The sequence below is a fragment of the Diplodia corticola genome, assembly GCF_001883845.1.
Source record: "Diplodia corticola strain CBS 112549 chromosome Unknown scaffold4, whole genome shotgun sequence".
NCBI classification, from domain to species: domain Eukaryota; kingdom Fungi; phylum Ascomycota; class Dothideomycetes; order Botryosphaeriales; family Botryosphaeriaceae; genus Diplodia; species Diplodia corticola.
The window spans coordinates 814,232-833,063 of record NW_017971483.1 but is presented as its reverse complement, the minus strand read 5'-3'; the positions used below and the strand labels follow the sequence as shown (position 1 = coordinate 833,063).

At 57.8% G+C, this 18,832-nt stretch overlaps 6 protein-coding genes across 6 annotated transcripts; 2 read left to right on the top strand and 4 right to left on the bottom strand.

Annotated features, from left to right (window-relative positions):
• Positions 1–40: 40 nt before the first annotated feature.
• Positions 41–3,713, bottom strand: BKCO1_4000248 (sensor histidine kinase response; the record flags this gene model as incomplete). The annotated part of the gene is made up of 2 exons (XM_020275680.1): positions 41–3,626; positions 3,679–3,713. The coding sequence occupies 2 exons, from the start codon at positions 3,711–3,713 to the stop codon at positions 41–43; spliced, it is 3,621 nt and encodes a 1,206-aa protein (XP_020134250.1).
• Positions 3,714–4,648: 935 nt separating this feature from the next.
• On the bottom strand, positions 4,649–6,836 carry BKCO1_4000247 (het domain protein; the record flags this gene model as incomplete). Its single annotated transcript, XM_020275679.1, has 2 exons — positions 4,649–5,419; positions 5,472–6,836. The coding sequence occupies 2 exons, from the start codon at positions 6,834–6,836 to the stop codon at positions 4,649–4,651; spliced, it is 2,136 nt and encodes a 711-aa protein (XP_020134328.1).
• Positions 6,837–8,452: 1,616 nt separating this feature from the next.
• Positions 8,453–9,577, top strand: BKCO1_4000246 (short chain dehydrogenase reductase family oxidoreductase; the record flags this gene model as incomplete). The annotated part of the gene is made up of 5 exons (XM_020275678.1): positions 8,453–8,531; positions 8,582–8,630; positions 8,695–8,760; positions 8,809–9,264; positions 9,337–9,577. The coding sequence occupies 5 exons, from the start codon at positions 8,453–8,455 to the stop codon at positions 9,575–9,577; spliced, it is 891 nt and encodes a 296-aa protein (XP_020134329.1).
• A 451-nt stretch (positions 9,578–10,028) lies between these two features.
• BKCO1_4000245 (uncharacterized protein) lies at positions 10,029–11,837 on the bottom strand (the record flags this gene model as incomplete). The annotated part of the gene is made up of 1 exon (XM_020275677.1): positions 10,029–11,837. The coding sequence occupies one exon, from the start codon at positions 11,835–11,837 to the stop codon at positions 10,029–10,031; it is 1,809 nt and encodes a 602-aa protein (XP_020134326.1).
• Positions 11,838–13,199: 1,362 nt separating this feature from the next.
• Positions 13,200–14,531, bottom strand: BKCO1_4000244 (glycerate kinase; the record flags this gene model as incomplete). The annotated part of the gene is made up of 1 exon (XM_020275676.1): positions 13,200–14,531. The coding sequence occupies one exon, from the start codon at positions 14,529–14,531 to the stop codon at positions 13,200–13,202; it is 1,332 nt and encodes a 443-aa protein (XP_020134327.1).
• A 1,676-nt stretch (positions 14,532–16,207) lies between these two features.
• On the top strand, positions 16,208–18,141 carry BKCO1_4000243 (mfs multidrug transporter; the record flags this gene model as incomplete). The annotated part of the gene is made up of 7 exons (XM_020275675.1): positions 16,208–16,399; positions 16,452–16,841; positions 16,889–16,994; positions 17,055–17,086; positions 17,140–17,426; positions 17,487–17,616; positions 17,686–18,141. 7 exons carry the CDS (start codon positions 16,208–16,210, stop codon positions 18,139–18,141), a joined length of 1,593 nt encoding a protein of 530 aa, XP_020134251.1.
• Between the last annotated feature and the right edge of the window lie 691 nt (positions 18,142–18,832).

Here is an 18,832-nt window from a genome sequence, read left to right as displayed (position 1 = left end):
AGTATTTTGAAACCCCGTGAGAAAAGCAACTCCAATCACCCTACGCACCCGCCACACCCACGACAATCTCCTTCAACTTCTTCCCGGGCACCGGCTTCATGAGGTACACATCGACCCCACTGGCAAATGCTTCCTTCTGACTACTCTCCGCGCCCAGCCCCGTCAGTGCCACGATCAACGTTCTCTTCACCCTCTCATCCACCAGCCTCGAAGCTGCCCTCCCCTTCTCAATCGCCCTAATCTCCCTCGTCGCCTCGAAGCCATTCATGACGGGCATGGAGATGTCCATGAAGACGACGTCGAAAGTACGTTCTGGGGGTGCTGCGAAGAATTGTTGGACGGCCCTGAGGCCGTTTGTGGCGGTTGCAAAGGTGCAGGGCATTTTTTTGAGGTGGGTAGCCAAGATTTTGAGGTTGACGGGGTTGTCGTCGACGGCGAGGATGTGGGGGTTGCGAGGCGGGGACGCGGGTGCGGGTGGCGGCGGTGGGTGGAGGCTTTGTGATGGCAGTGGTGGTGCTGTGGTGTGCAAGAAGAGGCCGGCTTTCGAGTCGACTCGCGGGACGACCACGACCGGCGAAGAGGAGATGGGGGCTTCCGGTGGTGGGGTGGAGGCGGCGTCGTGTATCGAAAGGTCCGTTGTTCGGTAGGGCAATTTAGCGGTCGTTGTTGAAGTACTGGCTTCTTTTCCTTCTCTTGTTCCTTCTGCTCTCTTCTCTTCTCTCTTCATCCCTCCTTTCGATTCTCCTGCCCTTCCCACCGCTCTCTCCTCCCCATTTATCACCCTCTCCTCCCCCTTCATCACCCTCTCATCACCCTTCATCATACCCTCCTCTCTCTTCGCCAGAGCCGCCGCCGCAGATGCCTCGTGCCTCGCAAAAGCCCTCTTGACCGTCCACGTCAACTTCCTCGGCCCGAACGGCTGTACCAAGAAGGTCGCATTCCTAAATGACTTGCTCTCCTTCTGTCGCGAATCCGGCGCAGACTTGCACAGCACGATCAGAGGAAGACCCACATCACTTCCAACACGCTTTTCCTGGTCGTCGGCCAAGACCACGTCAACGTCAAGCCAAGTCTTCGCCATAGCGGTGAGGGACTGTAGCAATGCCGTGCTGCCCTCAGACGAAGACCCGAGGTCGAGTATGGCAACAGCCACTTCCTTGCCGCGAACCGCATCGATGCCCTCCCGTCCTTCTTCCTCTGGCGCAGCAGATTCGAAGTTCGTTATGGGCAGGGTGACCCTCACGACGGTTCCGACGTTCGGCGTGCTCTGCACGTCAATGACGCCGTCCAGCTCTCGGACGAGGTGCTGCACGATGCTGAGGCCGAGCCCGACGCCGGTGGACAGCGAGTTGGCCTGAGAGTAAGGGGTGAAGAGCTGGCGCTTGAGGTAGTCGGTGGTCATGCCGCAGCCGGTGTCGGAGACGCTGAAGGAGACGTGTGTGCGGTGCGAGCCCGGGGCGGAAAGGTTGTTCAGCGGCGTCGAGATGGTCTTGAGGGAGACGTGGATGGAGCCGCGCGCCGTGTATTTGAGGGCGTTGCCGAAGATGTTCATGACGATGCGTTTCCAGGCGCCGGGCTCGGTGCGAAGGCTCCAGCCGTCGCGGCGCTCAATGTCCATGGTGACGACGACGGGGGCTTCGGCAGTGGCCGGGTGGCGGAGGGCGTTGGTGTTGGTCGGCTTCAATGCTGCCTGCGAGGCGTTCCCCATGAAGGCGCCCTCGACGACTTCCTCGACCAGCTGGGCGAGATGGACCGTCGACGACAGACTGGTCATGCCGCCGGGGGCGGCTTGGGTCAGGACGGCCTGGTCGGACGAGAGCGGACTGCGGACGAGGGCTGGGCGGACCGACGAGGGGTGCGCGGCCTGGTCGTGCTTGACCAGCTTGTTGATCTTGGCGAAGTCGAGGAGGTGGTTCGTGGTGTCGATGAGGGTGGAGGCGCACGAGCGGATCATGGCGGTGAGCTGCATCTGGTCCGGGTCCTGCAGCACGTCGTCGAGCAGCTCGGTGCTGGCCATGATGCCGTGCAGTGGCGAGCGGAACTCGTGGCTGATGGACGAGATGAAGTCGCCCTTGGCGGTGCTGGTGACGAGGGCGTCAAGGCGGGCGACCTCGGCCATGATGGAGTTGCTGAAGGCCGAAATGTACGTCATGTCGCCCTCCTCGAACGAGTGGGCCGTGTCTGTGGTCCAGGCAATGGCGGCGGCGTACCACGTCTCCTTCTGGTAGTCCCACAGCGGGAGGAACATGATGGACCGGGCCTGTGGCAGGATGGTGAGCAGCTGGCGGACGTCGTCGGTGGATGGGCGCTGGGCGGCGTCTGAGCGGTTACCGTTGGCGTCGGCGGCTCTCATGCAGGGCGAGATGGGGCCGTTCTCGTCGGCGTAGATCAGGCCGCCGCGTGAGTTGGTGTGGATGAGGCGCTGCAGGAGCCCCTCGGGGAGCTTGAAGCTTTTGGTGATGGGGGCGGTGCGCGAGCCGGTCGAGGATCCCAGTATGTCGCACATGACTCCGTTCTCCCAGTCCTTGGACTCCTGTGCGGAAGAGCGTCTCGTGCGGCCGTGGTCGCTCTGGAGGGCGCCAAAGCCGGTGGGGCAGGCGTCCAGAAAGACGATGCCCTCGATGGAGGTGGCCTCGCGGATGAGGTTGGCGGCGCGGGAAAAGGCCAGTTTGGAGCCATGCGGCGGGGCAAGGTCGTCGAAGAAGGGCGGGCTCCCGTCGAGGTCGGACCGCTGGGCCTGCAGGTCGAGCGGATCGACGTCGGTGACGGAGCTCATGGGCGTGGCGATGCTGGAGAACATGTCAGTGCCGACGGAGGAGAGGCGGGTCCGGGACGAGGCGGGGCTCGGCTCGTGGGACGGCGGCTGGCTGGTGTCGGCGCTCAACAGGGCTTCGTCAGAGGGAAGCGTGTATGGCGGGGGGTGCTCGGTGGCGTCGTGTCGGGCGACATCGCGCAGACTGGAGCAGCCGGCGACGAAGACGCTGAGGCCTCTGACCAGGCGCTCGGCGCGTTCGCACTGCTGCTTCGTCTTGAGCAGGTCGAGATGGTCCATGATGTTCTGGGCGACCTCGGTCATGACGGGCATGGCGCTGTCGCCGAAGTCGTCGCGCAGGGCCGAGTCGACGACGCAGTAGGAGCCAATGACGAGGCCGGCGGACGTCTTGAGCGGCACCTCGAGGTATGCGCGGAAGAAGGGCCATGCGGTCACGTAGGGACGGTCGCAGAAGGTGGGGTCGCGGGTCAGGTCGCGGATGCGGTAGCGGGTGGAATCGGCGTGGGTGTTGCCGTCGTCGACGGCGGCGCAGCCCGTGGCGTCGGTGAAGCACTTGAGCGTGTTCAGGCAGATGGCCATGTCGCTGGCGACTTGGGTGAAACCCATGCACATGCGGTCCTCGGGCTTGAGGTTGCAGCGGCGGTAGGGCAGATCGGCGGCGGCCTCGGCGACGATGTACTGCCACTGCTGGCCGATCAGCGACACGAAGGCGCGGTCGCAGCGCAGGCGCAGCGCGCCCGTCTGGGTCAGGGCGTTGAGCACGGCATCGTCGGCCAGGGTGGGGTGCGGGGCGGACGACGACGAGCGCAGGCGGCCGGTTGCGTCGACGTTGATGCCGACGGCGGCGAAGTAGCTGGCACAGGGGTCAGGGCTGGGCAGCGCGGTGGAGCAGGCGGCCAATTCACCTCGTCATCTCGCGGTTCCGGCGACGTTCGAGCATGGCGGCGGTGGTGGGGCTGGACCTGGAGCCAGCGTGGACGTGCCGGCGTGGAGAAGCGGAAGCGCAGGTGAAGCAGTGGAGGAGCTGCGCAGCTGCCGTGTTGGCCCTGCCGCGCCGCCGCCAGCGCTAGTCGGCAGCCTGCAGCCGCCGCATTCCCGCCCTGCGGAGACGGCGTCGATCCCCGGCCGATGATGCAACCTTGAAACCCCCAGAGCCACGGAGCCACCGGTTTTTCAGATGCCCATGTTGCGCCATTCTTGCGCGACCCGGCCGATCACAGCCCTGACTCGAGCAGCACATCACCGCCCGCCGTGCCGCCTCGTCGCTCGCCCTGCTGCTGCCTCCCGTCGGCCACGACTTCCACGCCGGGGCTGGCGAACGAACGCGCGTTTCTCGCCGCAGAGTGGCTGCTGTAACTCCGTACTTGGCGCAGCTTCGCAGTCATGTCCGATTCCTTCGCCCGCCGTGATCCGCACTCCGCCCACGAAGCCACAAACTGGGGCGCATCACCGCCACCAGGGTCCTCCGGCCCGTCTCACCCAGCTCCTCGTCCCTGTTGTGTCTGCCGTCGTGTGTCTGGCTCGGACAACATCCCGCATCGCCATTGACTTCTGAGTATCCACATCCGTCAACCCATCGCTTTGCCTAACTCGGCCAAGCCCTGCCATCAGCCCTCGATTCTGACCCGTAGTGCGTGTTCCATCATCCCGTCAACGTGACAGCACCCAGCTAGCTCATACTTCCGCGTCTCCCGAACGGTACCACAGTCCCTCGGATCCTCTTGTCTACGTCAGATACGCTTCTTCACCTAGTCTACCCGTGTCTCAAGCTCTGTTATTGGCCACCGCGTCTTGTGCGGGGAAGCTTGAGAGTTGAGACCCCATCATGTCCCTCACGTTACAGGAGAGAAGAGCGCATTTTCCCGCAACGTAACACTACACAACTGTAATCTCGGCATACCCCTCGGAGCTGTGCACTGTAGCTTCGACAACCTCCCTTCGCCCCTCTCCCGATCCCATATAGACGTCAAAATCCCCAACCAGGATCCTCCCTCTATACTCAAACACCTCACCCCGCCCAGTCTCCCGCCGCAACAGCGCTGCAGCCAGCTTCATGTCACTGTAGCTACCAAGATGCGGCAACACGGCAAAGCTGTCAAACCTCACCACACAACCATCGCTGTCGTCGGCCATGTCCAATCCCGTAATCTTCGCCAACTTCCCCTCAGCGCGGATAACAAGGGCACATTCGCGCTCGACCGTCACAGTCTTCTCAAGCCGAGTCACGGCATACCTCCCCCGCAATCCCCCCTCTTCCAAGACATCTGCCCACTGCGCCCTCGCCCCAGTCGTCAAGCTCCACCTATCCGCAACCGTGCTGCCATCCATCAAGAACGACTGCGGCGCCCAGCGGAAGCCATGATCGAGCATTCTGCGCCTGCTGCTGAACACGATGTCGCTCGGCACGCGCTTCAGCAGCACGAGAAGCCTCCTCATGCGGTCCTCGGGAACGCGCGATTCGAGTATGGGACCGACGTCCACGTTCAGCAACCCAGCAATGACGACAGCCTCATCCCTGGCCTTCGACGTGGTGCGCACCCTGAGCATGCGGCAGACGTGGCCGAGCTCGAGCGCTTTGCTTTCCTCGGGGACCCCGGCCAAGACGGACGACGAGCGGAGGAGGCGGAGGAGTTCGTTGCCGAGGGCCTGCGTGACGGGGTTGAGACGGCCCTGCAGGATCCTGTAGAGGCCGAGGTACAGGTCCCCCGCCGTGGCCATGGTGTTTTGGAACTGGAAGACGAGGGATCGCGAGAGCACCGCCTCTTGGAGGGTCCAGAGGCGCTGCATCCATGGCGACGTGACGAGCAGGAGCAGCGTGAGTTCGATCGATGCGGCGGATCTGGGAGTCGAGGACGAGCGTGATGGCTGCCCTGCGGTACGTCGCCGCCATGAGCCGGATTGCCTTTTCGCGCACGCCCGGATCGGCGGGGACGCACAGGGAGTCGATCCAGATGCAGATTCGGCCGTATGCCCGCGCTTGGTTGAACAGGTTCTTGATGACACAGGACGGGAGGCCGGCTTCTGAGGTGCTCCCGATGCCGTCTGACCAGACGTGGGAGAATGCAGCGTAGCCTCCACTGTCTTGGAATGCGGCGGCATCTGAAACGTCGAGGCGGATGTTTTCGGTTGCCGTGCCCGACTGCGGGGCAATCGTGAGGACGGGAATCCTTCCGTTATCAAGCAGCTCTTTCATCTGCCCGACGCATGGAACTACATGGCCGCAATCACATCCAGGAGCGTCATGGCGCGGCCTGTACGTCGACGTGTCCACGTCATACGCCACACACTGTGCAGGTGAACAGCGGCTGTGTCTCCTACCGTATCTCGGCTCCTTCTTGCTCCAGAAAGACGCGTACTCGGCGACCGAGTATCGATAGGTAACTAACATGCGCGCCATGAATGGACACCACCCAACCTTGACCAGACGAGAGACGAGCCGTCTGCCTTCGAGGGGGGTATAAGCTCCCGCGAAGCCCTTTGCATTGGGCAGTGCCGGCGTGTGGAGGTAGGTCCTTGCAGTGTTGATGGCTTCGCCAATCAAAGTCAACAACCTGCACGTGGCGTCGATTTCAGTCGGGGTGGAGAGCACGGCTTTGGGATCGTCGGGTGTGACGGTTGAGGAAGCCAGCTTGAAGCACCAGAACTGGATTTCTGAAAGAATGTCCCCGAGCTCATCGTTCAAGGCCTCGCGCTCGGGCAGCGCCAGCTCCTCGACAGAGTCTTCCCAATTTTCGAGCAGGGGTGCAACGATCCGTGTCGAAACATGTGGTCTGTTCAGCCTCGTGCGAATAAAGTCCTCTGCAGGTATTCGGCGTTTTGCCATTGACTCCAGAGCACCGATGAAGAGCCAGCTTTGGACCATGGGCAGAGTACCACTGATGAAATCCTCGTCAACTGGCTTTGATCTGAGTCTTTCCTGCGCCGAGAAGCTCCATCCACGGCTCAGCAGGTAATCTCGAAAGTCGCATGGGGGGTGGCTCTCGTGATCGTATCCAAGCCAACGTATCGGTCGCAACGGTGCCTCGCCGTAGCGAAACGGGCCAAGACTTTCGAAATGGTCCATGTTGACGCCGAGTCTGATGAGTACAAGCACAAGATAAGACGATTCGCCACGTAGCTCTAGGCAATAAGCCTTACTAATGTTGGGGGGTTACACATAAGCGACGACTGCTTGCGCCACGTCACGAGTCGATGCCCGCCCCGCCTTAACCCGAGTTTCTCTGCTCACTGCACCGAGGGATCCCTTTCGTAAACGGCGATCGGCTAGTTAGGCCTGGGTATAACTTCCAGTTTTCCCATCTAGAAAAACGCACCATTCTATAGCTAGTGCAGCTCGCAATTAGATCACGGACTCAAAGGTGTCATCTGCAGCCGCCGCGTGGTTTGCATCGTGTCGCAGCTACGCGGCGTGGTGATGGAAAGTAGCCCCGGCGCGCGCCCTGCACCCGGCGAACCAAGGCGGGAAGGTCTACGCCCCTGAGATGTCAGCATTACTCAGCCAATCTGCAGGTACAAAATAATGCTGTTCTACGTTCACAGAGCCTATACTGCTCTGGACTTTCGTACCGGCAAGGTCCGTCATGGGACCACACCATGCATCTAAGCCACCGATCTGTCATCTGTAAACAAAAACACACGACGGTTGTCGCTCTACCTTGACATCCCACAGGACACGCTAGCAGTGCAAGGGACGGAGGATGCAGACAGCGGCTCGATACAAGCTGTTGTGCCAAAATTCTGCAAGGGATCTGCCGACTCCCTGTCCAGCTCTAGACCGAGTACTGCTTCCATGACATCATATCGGCCGCAGCTCGTACTCACCAACACGCAGCAGCCCAAGATGGCATACAGAAACAGCCGCAGGCCAGGAAAATCTTCAAACGCACACCATTCCGCTACCAGCAACCCCACCACCAAGCCCAACACTCGTCCAACCCAATATACCATCTCACCATCTCACCACCTCACGGCCCACCATCCACCATCCACCATGCACTTCACCACCACCTCGGCCCTCACCACCCTCTTTCTCGCCACATCCCTCACCTCACCTATCCTTCAGACCTGGATGCCCCCCGAACTGAGCCTCACCACCGTCTCTCTCCAAGTCTACATGCTGCTGGGAGTCTGCTGAATCAGATCCCATCACCGGAAAATTGGAGAGACAGAAGCCCGACGTTAAGATTTTGTAAAGGATACTGGACAATGTATGTGGAGTTCGGGCGCAATATAACCTGGTCGGTGCAAGAGACATGTGAACGTTCCTCAATAAACAGTATGGCAACGAACATAATAAGCAAACGGAGGATTTAAGCCCAAGATTCTGGCACTACTTTCATGACATCTGGAGTGATAGATAGGGGATTGATCGTAGTTGCCAGGCGGATTCGGACTCGGGGGCCGAAAGCTTCGTAGACGGCGTACCAATCTACTCGGCGGTTAAAAGTTTACCCCAGGCTCAGCTGAAACTCAGATGTGGAAATCTCCGGACGTTCTGGAGTTCCGCAAAACATCACACCAGGGCTCTGGATGCTACTGGCCACGGTCACTAGCGCGGGGAAGTCCGCGGGACCCCGCGACCCGCGCGCACATATAAAGCCCTGTGAGATTGGCTTTCCACACAAAGAATCTCGAGATCCCGTTCATCTCTACCCTCGTGACCTTTCTTCCACCAAAACCATGGCATCACCACCAGTAGATTGTACTACCGCGTTCAATTTCGATACAGTTCGCGGTAAGACTGCAATAGTCACGGGCGGTAAGCATACCATCCCTACCACGTATTTCTGTAGCTGACCATCTGGGCAGGAGCGCAAGGGATTGGAGCAGCTTACGTTAGAGCTCTCGCGAAGAAAGGGTGAGTTGGCACCTTGCAGAGGACTCGATGCCTTGCACGCTGACACACGGCCCCGTTCATGTAGCGCATACGTCGTGATTGGCGATATCCATTCCGACCCGGCTGAGAACCTCATGTCAGAGTTTCCAAAGTAGGTATTCTGCGTGGGAAGACATTCCTAAAACTAACTGTACCTCAGTCAGCTTCTATTCATCAAATGCGACGTCAGGAAATGGAGTGACCAAGTCGTCCTCTTCAACACCGCACGCTCTTTCTCGCCAACAAACCTCATCCACGCTGTCGTAGCAAATGCCGGAATCAGCACCAATGACGCAATCTTCTCGACAGAGGACAACACCAATGACGAGCCTTCCGAACCGTCCCTCAATACCATCGACGTCAACTTCAATGGCGTCCTCTACACCACCAAACTCGCCCTCCACCACTTCCGCCGCCAGCACGCTACCGCCATCGCCGACGGCAGCAAAGAGCCCCCCGACACGAGCTTGGTTCTCCAGGGATCCATCGCGGCCTACCTGGACACCTCGACCTTCTGCCAATACGGCGCCTCCAAGTGGGCCGTCCGCGGGCTCATGAGAACCCTGCGGCGCGTTGTGGGCGCGCACGGCACGAGGGTGAATACCATTTGTCCTTCGTGCGCCATCCCTACCCGCGATCTGTACCTTGTTTGGATACTGACTGGCAGGCGCTTTTCTTCCTGATTCAGGTTCCTCAAAACTGCCCTCGTCCCGCCTCAGCTTCTCGAGCTCCTCGACGCGAACGACATCCCATTGGCGAGTGGCGACGATGCGGCCGAGTGTCTGCTGCGCATCTTGAGCGATCGCAACATCAACGGAAGGGCGCTGTGCGTCGTGGCGAGGAGTCTGGTGGAGCGGGCGCCGAGGGGGTACTACGATTTGGACTCGGAGGAGATTCTCGAAGGGCCCTGGATGAAGATATTTCCGTAGCGCGTAATATCCCAGCTCCGGAAATGAGATGGTTCAGTCCTGTCTTTCTTCTTCGCTACACGCATGGCGTTGGTGTAAAGCTGCAGCAACAGTATGCGGTGATTCGCGCAGCAATCTGCATATTCATCCAGATCCTAGAGGAACTGCTCCTGCTACTAGCAATCTCGATGATTGTACTCACTGCTTTAAAGAAGGACTAGAAGCAAAGCCCCTGGAATTCATTCTATTGACCCAATTGGAAAAAGAGAAACCCCCTTCAAAAAGAAATCGAGAATGTATCAACCTGCCTTACTCCCTCTCGCATGCACCAACCCCCAAAACTAAAAGCCGTGGAGTCTTACATGTATCAGAACAAATAAGCAAGCGAACCAACATGTCTTAAAACAAACAAGCCGTGTGACGGAGCTCATCCTACACCGTAATAAAATCTCAACCGGCCTTACTCCGTAGTCTAGCGTTCATCGAAACCCTCCTTTGCAGCACACAATCCGAACTCTGCACCATCGTCCGATACCCTTCTATAGTTGACCTTAACCTCCCTGATCTCGGTTTCATTTTGCGCGTCGTTTAGAGGTTTCTTAAGGTCCAGAACCTTGGAGCGGACAATGATCTCCATGACGTTCACCGTGTTCATGCTCGGGATCTCCTCGTGGAAGTGGACCCAGACGCTGAACCCCGCCAGGGCGAGAATGACAGCTAGAACGGGTGCTGCGAGGTAGAGCAAGAAGTATGGCCTTGCCGGATCCATGCGGGATGTGAGCTGCCTGGTTTGAACCTCGACGTGGCCCTTGTCATTCGGGAAGCGGCCAAGGGACATTCCCAAAGCACCTGAACCAACCTCGATGAAGTTTTTGATTTGGGAAATAGTCCATTTATTTCCACTGCCCCTGACGTGCGTCACAACTGTATTCCAGGCCGTGGGAAGCGATGTATCGTTACCGTCGGACATCTCGAACATTGGCTGAGCTCCACGGACGTTGACGCCAAAGGATGTGATGGCGACACCCAACCACGCGGCTACCTCGCCATGACGAGAATGATGCTTGGAACTAGTTGGTCCAGCAATAGTGGCGAAGCTTGAGACGTTGGCCGGCTGAGAATCTTTCCAGTCAACGCCAACGTGCTGGTTGTCGACGAGCGTGATGTCGACGGCGCATGCTACCGCCGAGATTGTGTTGATACTCTTTTCCCCGGCGTTCCGCATCCACTCTGGTGCTGTTGTATTTACACCATTTTCGATGTTGCCGTCAATGGCCGCGAAGACAAGAGTCGAGATGGTCCGTGTCTCGTCCATATACTCGATTTTGTCCACCCAAAGCGTTGTGCGTTGTTCTGTCAGTATTTTGATCCATTCCGAGTCGTTACGGTGGGTCTGCACATGCAAATACTTGATGTGCTTTTTCGGGTCGTCCTTTATGTTCAGATGGAAGCCGTTGCAAGAAATGTTCTTCTGAGCCTTGACAGTAGTTATGGAAAAGTTGGTCAAGCTCGCAAAGGCCTTGCGGTCAAAGAGGTAGTCCCGAAACTCATGGAGTGGTTCTTCGGAGTAGCCGTTAGACCAGGAAGTATAGAGTGTACTCGCAGCTGTCACAGGGACCGGAATAGGCCCAGGAGGATTCCTTTGGGAGAACGTAAAGCCGATACCACTACCGACAGGCTGGCTGCTGTAAAATACGGTGGTGACATCGGCTTTCGTGAAAACCAGACCAATGACGACGGCGTTGGCTTGTTGGCTTGCCACAACGATAGCTACTAGCAGGATGGTTGTGAAAGCTTCTGCACTGCGAACAGATGCAAGGGCTCTAACAAGTGAAGGAATTGAGCCACTACTCGCCAAAACATGCGTGTCCAGTTCGGCTAGGGTCAGCCACTGCTTGTGAAGGATCGGCCACAGGGTAGTCTGGCCAAGCTGGAGGGCAGCGTAGCCCATCGCAGCAAGTCCTATCCCAGATATCGCCGAAACGATACCCTGAACGAGGCCGTAGTGTAAGGCTATCCACTTAACCTTGGGGTCGACCTCGCACCTAATGGCCCAAGCCGGACAGCTGAACTTCTTTCCGCTAAGCCATAGGGTGAATACAAAGCAACCAAGATTGCACAGCAGTCCCCCAACAAAAGCAAGAATAATGGAGGGGTTTTTGAAAAGAAACTTCGGTAGAAGTGTAATCTGGTGTAACTTTGACGTTGAAGGTGATTCGGGTTGATGACTCGAATTAGTTTCCGGTAGCGTCAGCCTTTGCATCTCCATTTGGCAGGACATGTCTGCGACTGATAAGTTGTAGGCTCTACATGTTCTCGTTAGGCTAGCATCTTATTGATAGAGAGAAGACGAATAAGCTTTTTAATGTCTCAACTGACTCGAATCTGGGGCTTGGGAGGTCGTTGGGTAAGCCTTAACTTTGTGGACGGTGCTTTCTAGATTCGAAGGGCAGTCGTACAAATTTTATAGCGGAGAGGGCCAGCCAAAGTTTGGTGTGGCGTTTACTCTACTTCCGTAGTGGTAATTGTCGTGTAAGTCGGGCTTCGCGAACCAATACTGAACTGTTGCCACTCGAGGATTATTAGATATGTCTCTAGCTAATTAAGTGCGAGATCCTTCCCGTTCTAGCCAAGCCGTGGGCGAGTTATTCCTGCCGACATGTTAGGCTAAGAAGACTGGCTATAATAATATTGTTGTTAACAACGCCAAGCCGCGCATTCTGCGAACGGCTTTCCGCTAGCTAGTAACACAATACCTAACCTCAGCCGCACCCAAACAATAGAGGTTTACACCACCAATATCAACTTGTTACACGGCCATTTTTCTCGGCCTAATTATAGTAGTAGTACATGTTTCCCGAATGTGAATCCTACCCAATATAAATTCCATTCCATCCAACCCTTGAATCCGCTTAATGAGGGTTTCATACCTCAACCATCCTAGCCTTTCCGCGCCTTCCGCCCTCTCCACCGCATGTTACAAACCCCAGGGCACAAGGGCTTTAAGACCCCAAGGGCTGAAAGTCTGCACGGGAGAAAGCACCGCAAGGCCCAAGGAGCCTCACACGCGCGAGGACCACGCGGGCAAGAATCCGCACGGGAATCTTGGAACACAGGAACCCGGCGCGTACGAGAACAACCTTTGACAACAGCCTGAATCTGCACGGGAAACAATCCTACAAGGACCAAGGAAGGAGGCACGGCAACCACGTGACAAAAAACCCGTAGGGGATAAGGGACCGGAGGGGCAGACAGTCCGTGCGGATAAACGTACCTCAGTAGATGTGGAAGGCAGGAAGCCAACAAACGAGCACGATGGGAGGACCAAGAGTAAGTCGGGATCATGCTCCTGTGGTACGGGGCGAAACCCAAGCCTAGGTCTGGGACTATTTTTAGTTTTGTACAACTACATTAACACTTCGTCTGGGGCGGCCTCCTGAGCTAGAATGATAAATCATTGTTGCTGTTCAATTTAGAAGCTACTATGATTATACCATCGACTGCCTCGCGCACAAGGAAATTTCTCGAAAGATATCTAGAGGTACTTGAAAACGGAAAGCTACTGGACCCTACAAAGCATCATCTATCAGTTGTCCCGCTCCAGCTCCGTCACCACTCGTGTAAAAGAAGCAGACACCCCCAATCACCCTTTCATCGCCATACCCACCATAACCATCCTCATCGCGGCCTCGGCCGCATCAACCAGCAGCTCCTCGGCCCTCTCAATAGCCTCCTCCAGAGAAGCCGGGCCACTCAAGATCGAAGCGTAAGCATCAATGCCCGCCCGATAGCACACCTCGGCCCCGTCCCCGACCGTCCCCGCCAGGACGATGACGGGGATACCGCTCCCTTTCGCCCGCACCGCAACCTCGGCCGGCACCTTTCCCCTCGTCGTCTGCTCGTCGATCCCACCTTCCGCCGTAAACACCAGATCACATCCGTCGAACAGCTCCCCGTCCCCGATGCCAAAGTACTCCATGACAGCCTCATACCTCGGCCTCAACGTCGCGCCCAAGACGAGCAGCCCCGCGCCCAAGCCCCCACTCGCGCCACCCCCAGGCACACTCGCAACCGCACACCCCAGGCGGGTCTCGACGACGCTCGCAAACCGCTCCAACGCCGCAGCCAGCATCTCGACCTGCGCCTCGCTCGCGCCCTTCTGGGGCCCATACACCCTGGCCACGCCGTGCGGGCCGCACAGGACGTTGCGCCAGTTGCAGGGCACCTCGATGGCGGTGCGGCGCAGGCGGGGGTCGAGGCCCCGCAGGTCGACGTCGGCGAGGGCGGCGAGGGCGGCGCCGCCGGAAGCGCGGGGCAGCGGGGCGCCGTGGGCGTCGAGCAGGCGCGCGCCGAGGGCTTGCAGCATGCCGGCGCCGGCGTCGGAGGTGGCCGAGTCGCCGCAGCCGAGGAGGATGCGGGAGGCGCCGGCGTCGAGGGCGGCGAGGAGGAGCTGGCCGACGCCGAAGGTGGTGGTGGCGGTGGGGTCGTGGGTGGTGGGGGTGGGGGTGAGGGCGAGGCCGGCGGCGGCGGCCATTTCGATGACGGCGGTTTTGGGGGGTGGGGTCGTGGTGGTGGTGGACTCCTTGTCCGTCGGCGTTGGCCAGGGCAGGCGCAAGAGCCGGCCATTGGTGTTTGTGCCGTTGGCTTTGCCGTTGCAGTGGTGACCGTCTCCGAGGATGCCGAAGTGCGACTGCACGGGTAGGCCGAGGGGACCGGTGACGGTGAGATGGTGTAGTGTACCGTTGGTTGCTGACACCAAGGCACGTGCGAACCCCTCGCCACCGTCGACGAGGGGCACTTTGCGCACGTTGGCCGTCGGAAGTGCGTGATGAATTCCCTCTGTGATACAATCGGCGACGGTCGAAGGGCTCAGACTGCCCTTGAAGCCGGAGGGCGCGACGAGAACATTGATTGGGGTGAGAGAGGCCGTGTTCGAAGCGGCGGTCTTGGCTGGCTGGGAAGAGCGTCTATACATTTTGGGGAGTGAGAAACGGAGGATAAGTAATCAAGTGCTTTGATTCTGCTGGAGGTTGATGAAAGCGAATGTGGAAATCTACTGATGGACAACTTCTTCAACTGGAACTTTCACTGCTTTATATTCCTCCAAGGCGCGCACCGTGCTATCTTTATGTCTAATTTGGGCATCTCCCTTTGCTCGATACCAATGCAGCTTTCTGCCGGCGAGCATACAGCTTTCCCACCGCGACATTCGACTTCCTGAACATGGCTTCACAGCCGGACAGGCACCTAGAAGGTGGAGGCTGTGCCTGGCATATTCGACACGACTTGTGACTTTTTGCCAACGATGGGGTGTTTTTTTTCCATGGATGACTTAGCCCCTACCAATCAACACAGCTTCCACTGTGTCGGAACGCCCGGCACATCGCAGAACACCTCCAAGGCTCTTACGCGTTCTGGGGGCCAGATGATGAGTCGAATGATGTTTGCTCTTGGACTTCCTTGGATTTTGAGATGGTTAACGGGTCTGGTCCAGTGGCCTTGCAGGCTGGCGGGGCTGTGGTTCCTGGCGCGATATGTTTAGAAGAGATCATGGAACACAGCAGACCCCACTAGCCCGACGTAGCTACCCGTAAGCCCGTTACGGTTAGTTTCCGGGACCCCGCAGAAAGGCTAGTGCGGCCGCAAGCTGTCCAGCTGTCCAGGGCGATGACCACTTTACACAGCCACTCCCTGCACAGCCATCGTCCAATCAAACACCTCGAATGCACACGCGACACGGCAGGCCGGGTGGCTCTCCGCAGTCGACTGACGCGTAAACAGCACACACCGCACGCGAGCTATGACGGCACAGTGCCGGACGCCGGTGGTCGCTCGTTTGCGTCATTACTCACTGCTTCGTTGTGTCCCACCGGTATAAGGTCTCCACCCTATACGATATCAACGCCAGCGGAGCACTTGAATTATCAAGTGCAACACCATTGGCTACACTCGCAGCAACTCCGCCGACGTGTACGGCAAACCGACCGCTGATCACGTGCCGGAAGCCGAACACCTATGTTCACCTGAGCCCATCGTCGTCATCCGCTCGTAAATGCGTCGCGTACCGCTTATCGTCCTTCCGGACCAGGGAAGAACCAGTCGACCGGAAGTCAGCCTTGCGGCGCAAGGCAGAACAGAGGCGAGGGGCATCTGTCAACCCGGCGATGATCCCAGCAAAAAACACCAAGCTTGATCTTGGCCATCGGCACGTTTTTGATAGGCCGAACCCCGATTGCCACGCTCTTTGCCAAGCACTGACACCAAGCCTTCCCAGTGTCTTCCGACATCTGCCGGGCCTCCAAGACCAAACTCTGAGCCGCAGCTCGCGAGGCTGTACATGCTGCTATTTTTGCCCTTCACTGCCCACTACTCCCATGTCGGTCGAGGCGCACACGACACACCGCAATTGCCCGTCAGACCTCAGGTACAGGAGTACATAAAAGCCTTCTGTCTACGGCCGCAGTGGTGACTTCGTGATAGTATCATCGTCTCTCGCTGTCTGCATCCGTCACTCGTTCTTGTCTGTTCCGCCTTTCCGCGCTACTCGTCATGTCGAATCGCCTCAAGTCTTTGTTCGGCAGATCTTCTCGCCCAGAAGCCACCGACCATTCTTCGCTACATCGGCTGCCCAGTCTACATTTTTCCCCGCTGATGAGCCAACGTGAGCAACGGTGGTGGGAAGATGTTTCGTCATACCGGTCTTTTGCCCATGCGGATCCTGCAAGCCCTACATCCGACCTCGAAATCGCCCAACTGCCCAATCGAGATGTAGAAGAAGGGAGGACGTCCCGTGACGCTCTCACTCCAGTGAGAAATGACGGGGAAAAGGACGACCCCAACATCGTGAGTTGCCCTTGTGGAAGATGCTGGACAACCACCTGACTGTATACGCAAGATCACATGGGAGGATGAGCAGGACCCGATGAACCCGCTCAATTGGACCAAGAGAAAAAAATGGACGGCAACACTACTTGTGTCTTGCTTCACCTTCATCTCACCTTTCTCCTCGACCATGATTGCCCCCTCGCTGGAAGTCATTGGCGACCAATTCGACATCGAGTCAGAGGTCGAACAAGCCTTTGTCATGTCAATCTTCCTTCTGGCATTTGCCCTAGGCCCGTTCGTTCTCGGCCCGCTTTCCGAGATCTTCGGTCGCGTTGTTATCCTGCAAACCTCGAACCTGCTCTTCCTGGTCTTCAATACAGCTTGTGGATTCGCTCAAACGAAACAACAGATGCTTGCATTCCGGTTTTTGAGTGGTCTTGGTGGCAGCGCTCCGCAAGCAGTAAGTCTCCAGCTCCAGCCGAAAAAGCGGATGTTGACCCATGGTAGTTGGGAGGTGGCGTACTAAGCGACTGCTGGAGGGCTGAAGAACGGGGCAAAGCCGTTGCCATGTACAGTCTTGCGCCATTCATTGGGCCGGCAGTGGGTCCCATTGGTAAGGAAACCCCCTGCGTACAAGTAATAGATGCCGGAAACTGACTTATACCGTGCTCAGTGGGTGGTTTGGTGACTGAGCACACGACCTGGGTGAGCGCCCTCATCCTCCGATACAAAGACAATGCCACTGACCAGTATCATAGAGATGGGTCTTCTGGTCCGTCTCAATTGCCGATTTCATCATTCAAATAATGGCCACAGCCTGGCTGCGGGAGACGTATGCGCCCGCGATCCTGGCAAAGAAAGTAGACAAACTCCGTAAATCCACTGGCGACCAAAGCCTCCGGACCAAATGGCAAAACCCAGACCACAGCTTGGCCAAAATACTCCGCACGAACCTCGTCCGTCCGTTCATCATGTTGGGCACCCAGCCCGTCATCCAAATCATGGCCCTGTACCGCGCATATCTCTACGGCGTCATGTATCTGGTGTCAGTGCTGTAACCCACCATCCTTGATTCACGACCCTAACAGTCTTCATCCATCCGCAGCCTATCCACATTCGCCCTCGTCTTCGAAGACCAATACGACATGTCCCTCACCATGTCCTCCCTCAACTACCTCTCCCTGGGAATCGGCTTCGTCATCGGCCTGCAGATCTGCGCGCCCCTAAACGACCGAGTACGTTCCGCCTCCCTCCCGCTCCTTGCCTCCCCAAACTAATCACATCTCCCCCCCTCCCCCTACTAGATCTACATCTACCTCAAACGCAAGCACAACGTGTCAACCGGCGTCCCGGAATACCGCATCCCGCTGATCCTCCCGTCCACCATCCTCACGCCCGTCGGGCTCGCGCTGTACGGGTGGGCGGCGTCGACTGACCCGGCAGTGCACTTCCTGGTGCCGAACGTGGGCGCAGCCATCTTCGCGTGCGGGCTGATCATGGCGTTCCAGTGCGCGCAGGCGTACGTCGTCGACGCGTACACGACGTACGCGGCGAGCGCGACGGGCGCGGCCGCGTTCCTGCGCACCATGGCCGGCTTCAGCTTCCCGCTGTTCGCGCCGCGGCTGTATGACGGCTTGGGGCTGGGGGTCGGGAATGGGGTGCTGGCGGGGGTGAGCGCGGTGGTGGGGGTGGCGGTGGGGTGGGGGTTTTGGAAGCGCGGCGCCTGGTTGAGGGCGAGGAGTGGGTATTGTGCGGGGTGAGGGGGGCGGGCAGGCGGGCGGTGTGGGCGCGATGGGGTAGGTGGAGTGGGTGTTGGGGTGGTGGTTGGAGCCTGGAGGTGGATTGTAAATTATTTTCCTTTTTTTTTTCGGTTGTCGAGGTGACTGTTGCGCATGTAGATGGACGGTTTCGTATACTCTTCATATAGACGGTTTCGTATACTCTTCATATAGATGGTTTCGTATACTCTTCATCGCTACTTGAGACATTTGCTTCCATCTACATGCGCCTTTTGTGTTCATCTGATCAACGTTGCCACGGCTTCATCAATTGGCTCCGTTACATACCAAGCTAAAGGTTTAGATTGGATTGGCATCACTGACGTTGAATTATGTGCATTCTGCGCATGGTATACCACGGACGCTTCTTGTTACCCGGGGAACTGACACACGTTTCCACGAGGATGCATGGAGGAATTTCGTCCCCGCAACCGCACAAGAGCCAGTTACAAAACAGCATTTACGCAGAAAGTCAAAGGACGAGGTGACATTCCCGCGACTGCGTTGCAGGGTTTGTTCATTCTCAACGGCCGTTCTTCTGCATTCCATTTTTGGAATCTCCCGGGCACATTCCAAAAGCGCGAAGTGATGACACTTAAGAAGAGCAGTGTTATTTCCCACCTTTCAACTGCTGGAGCTGCAGTATACCGAACACTACGAAATTTTCAGCATC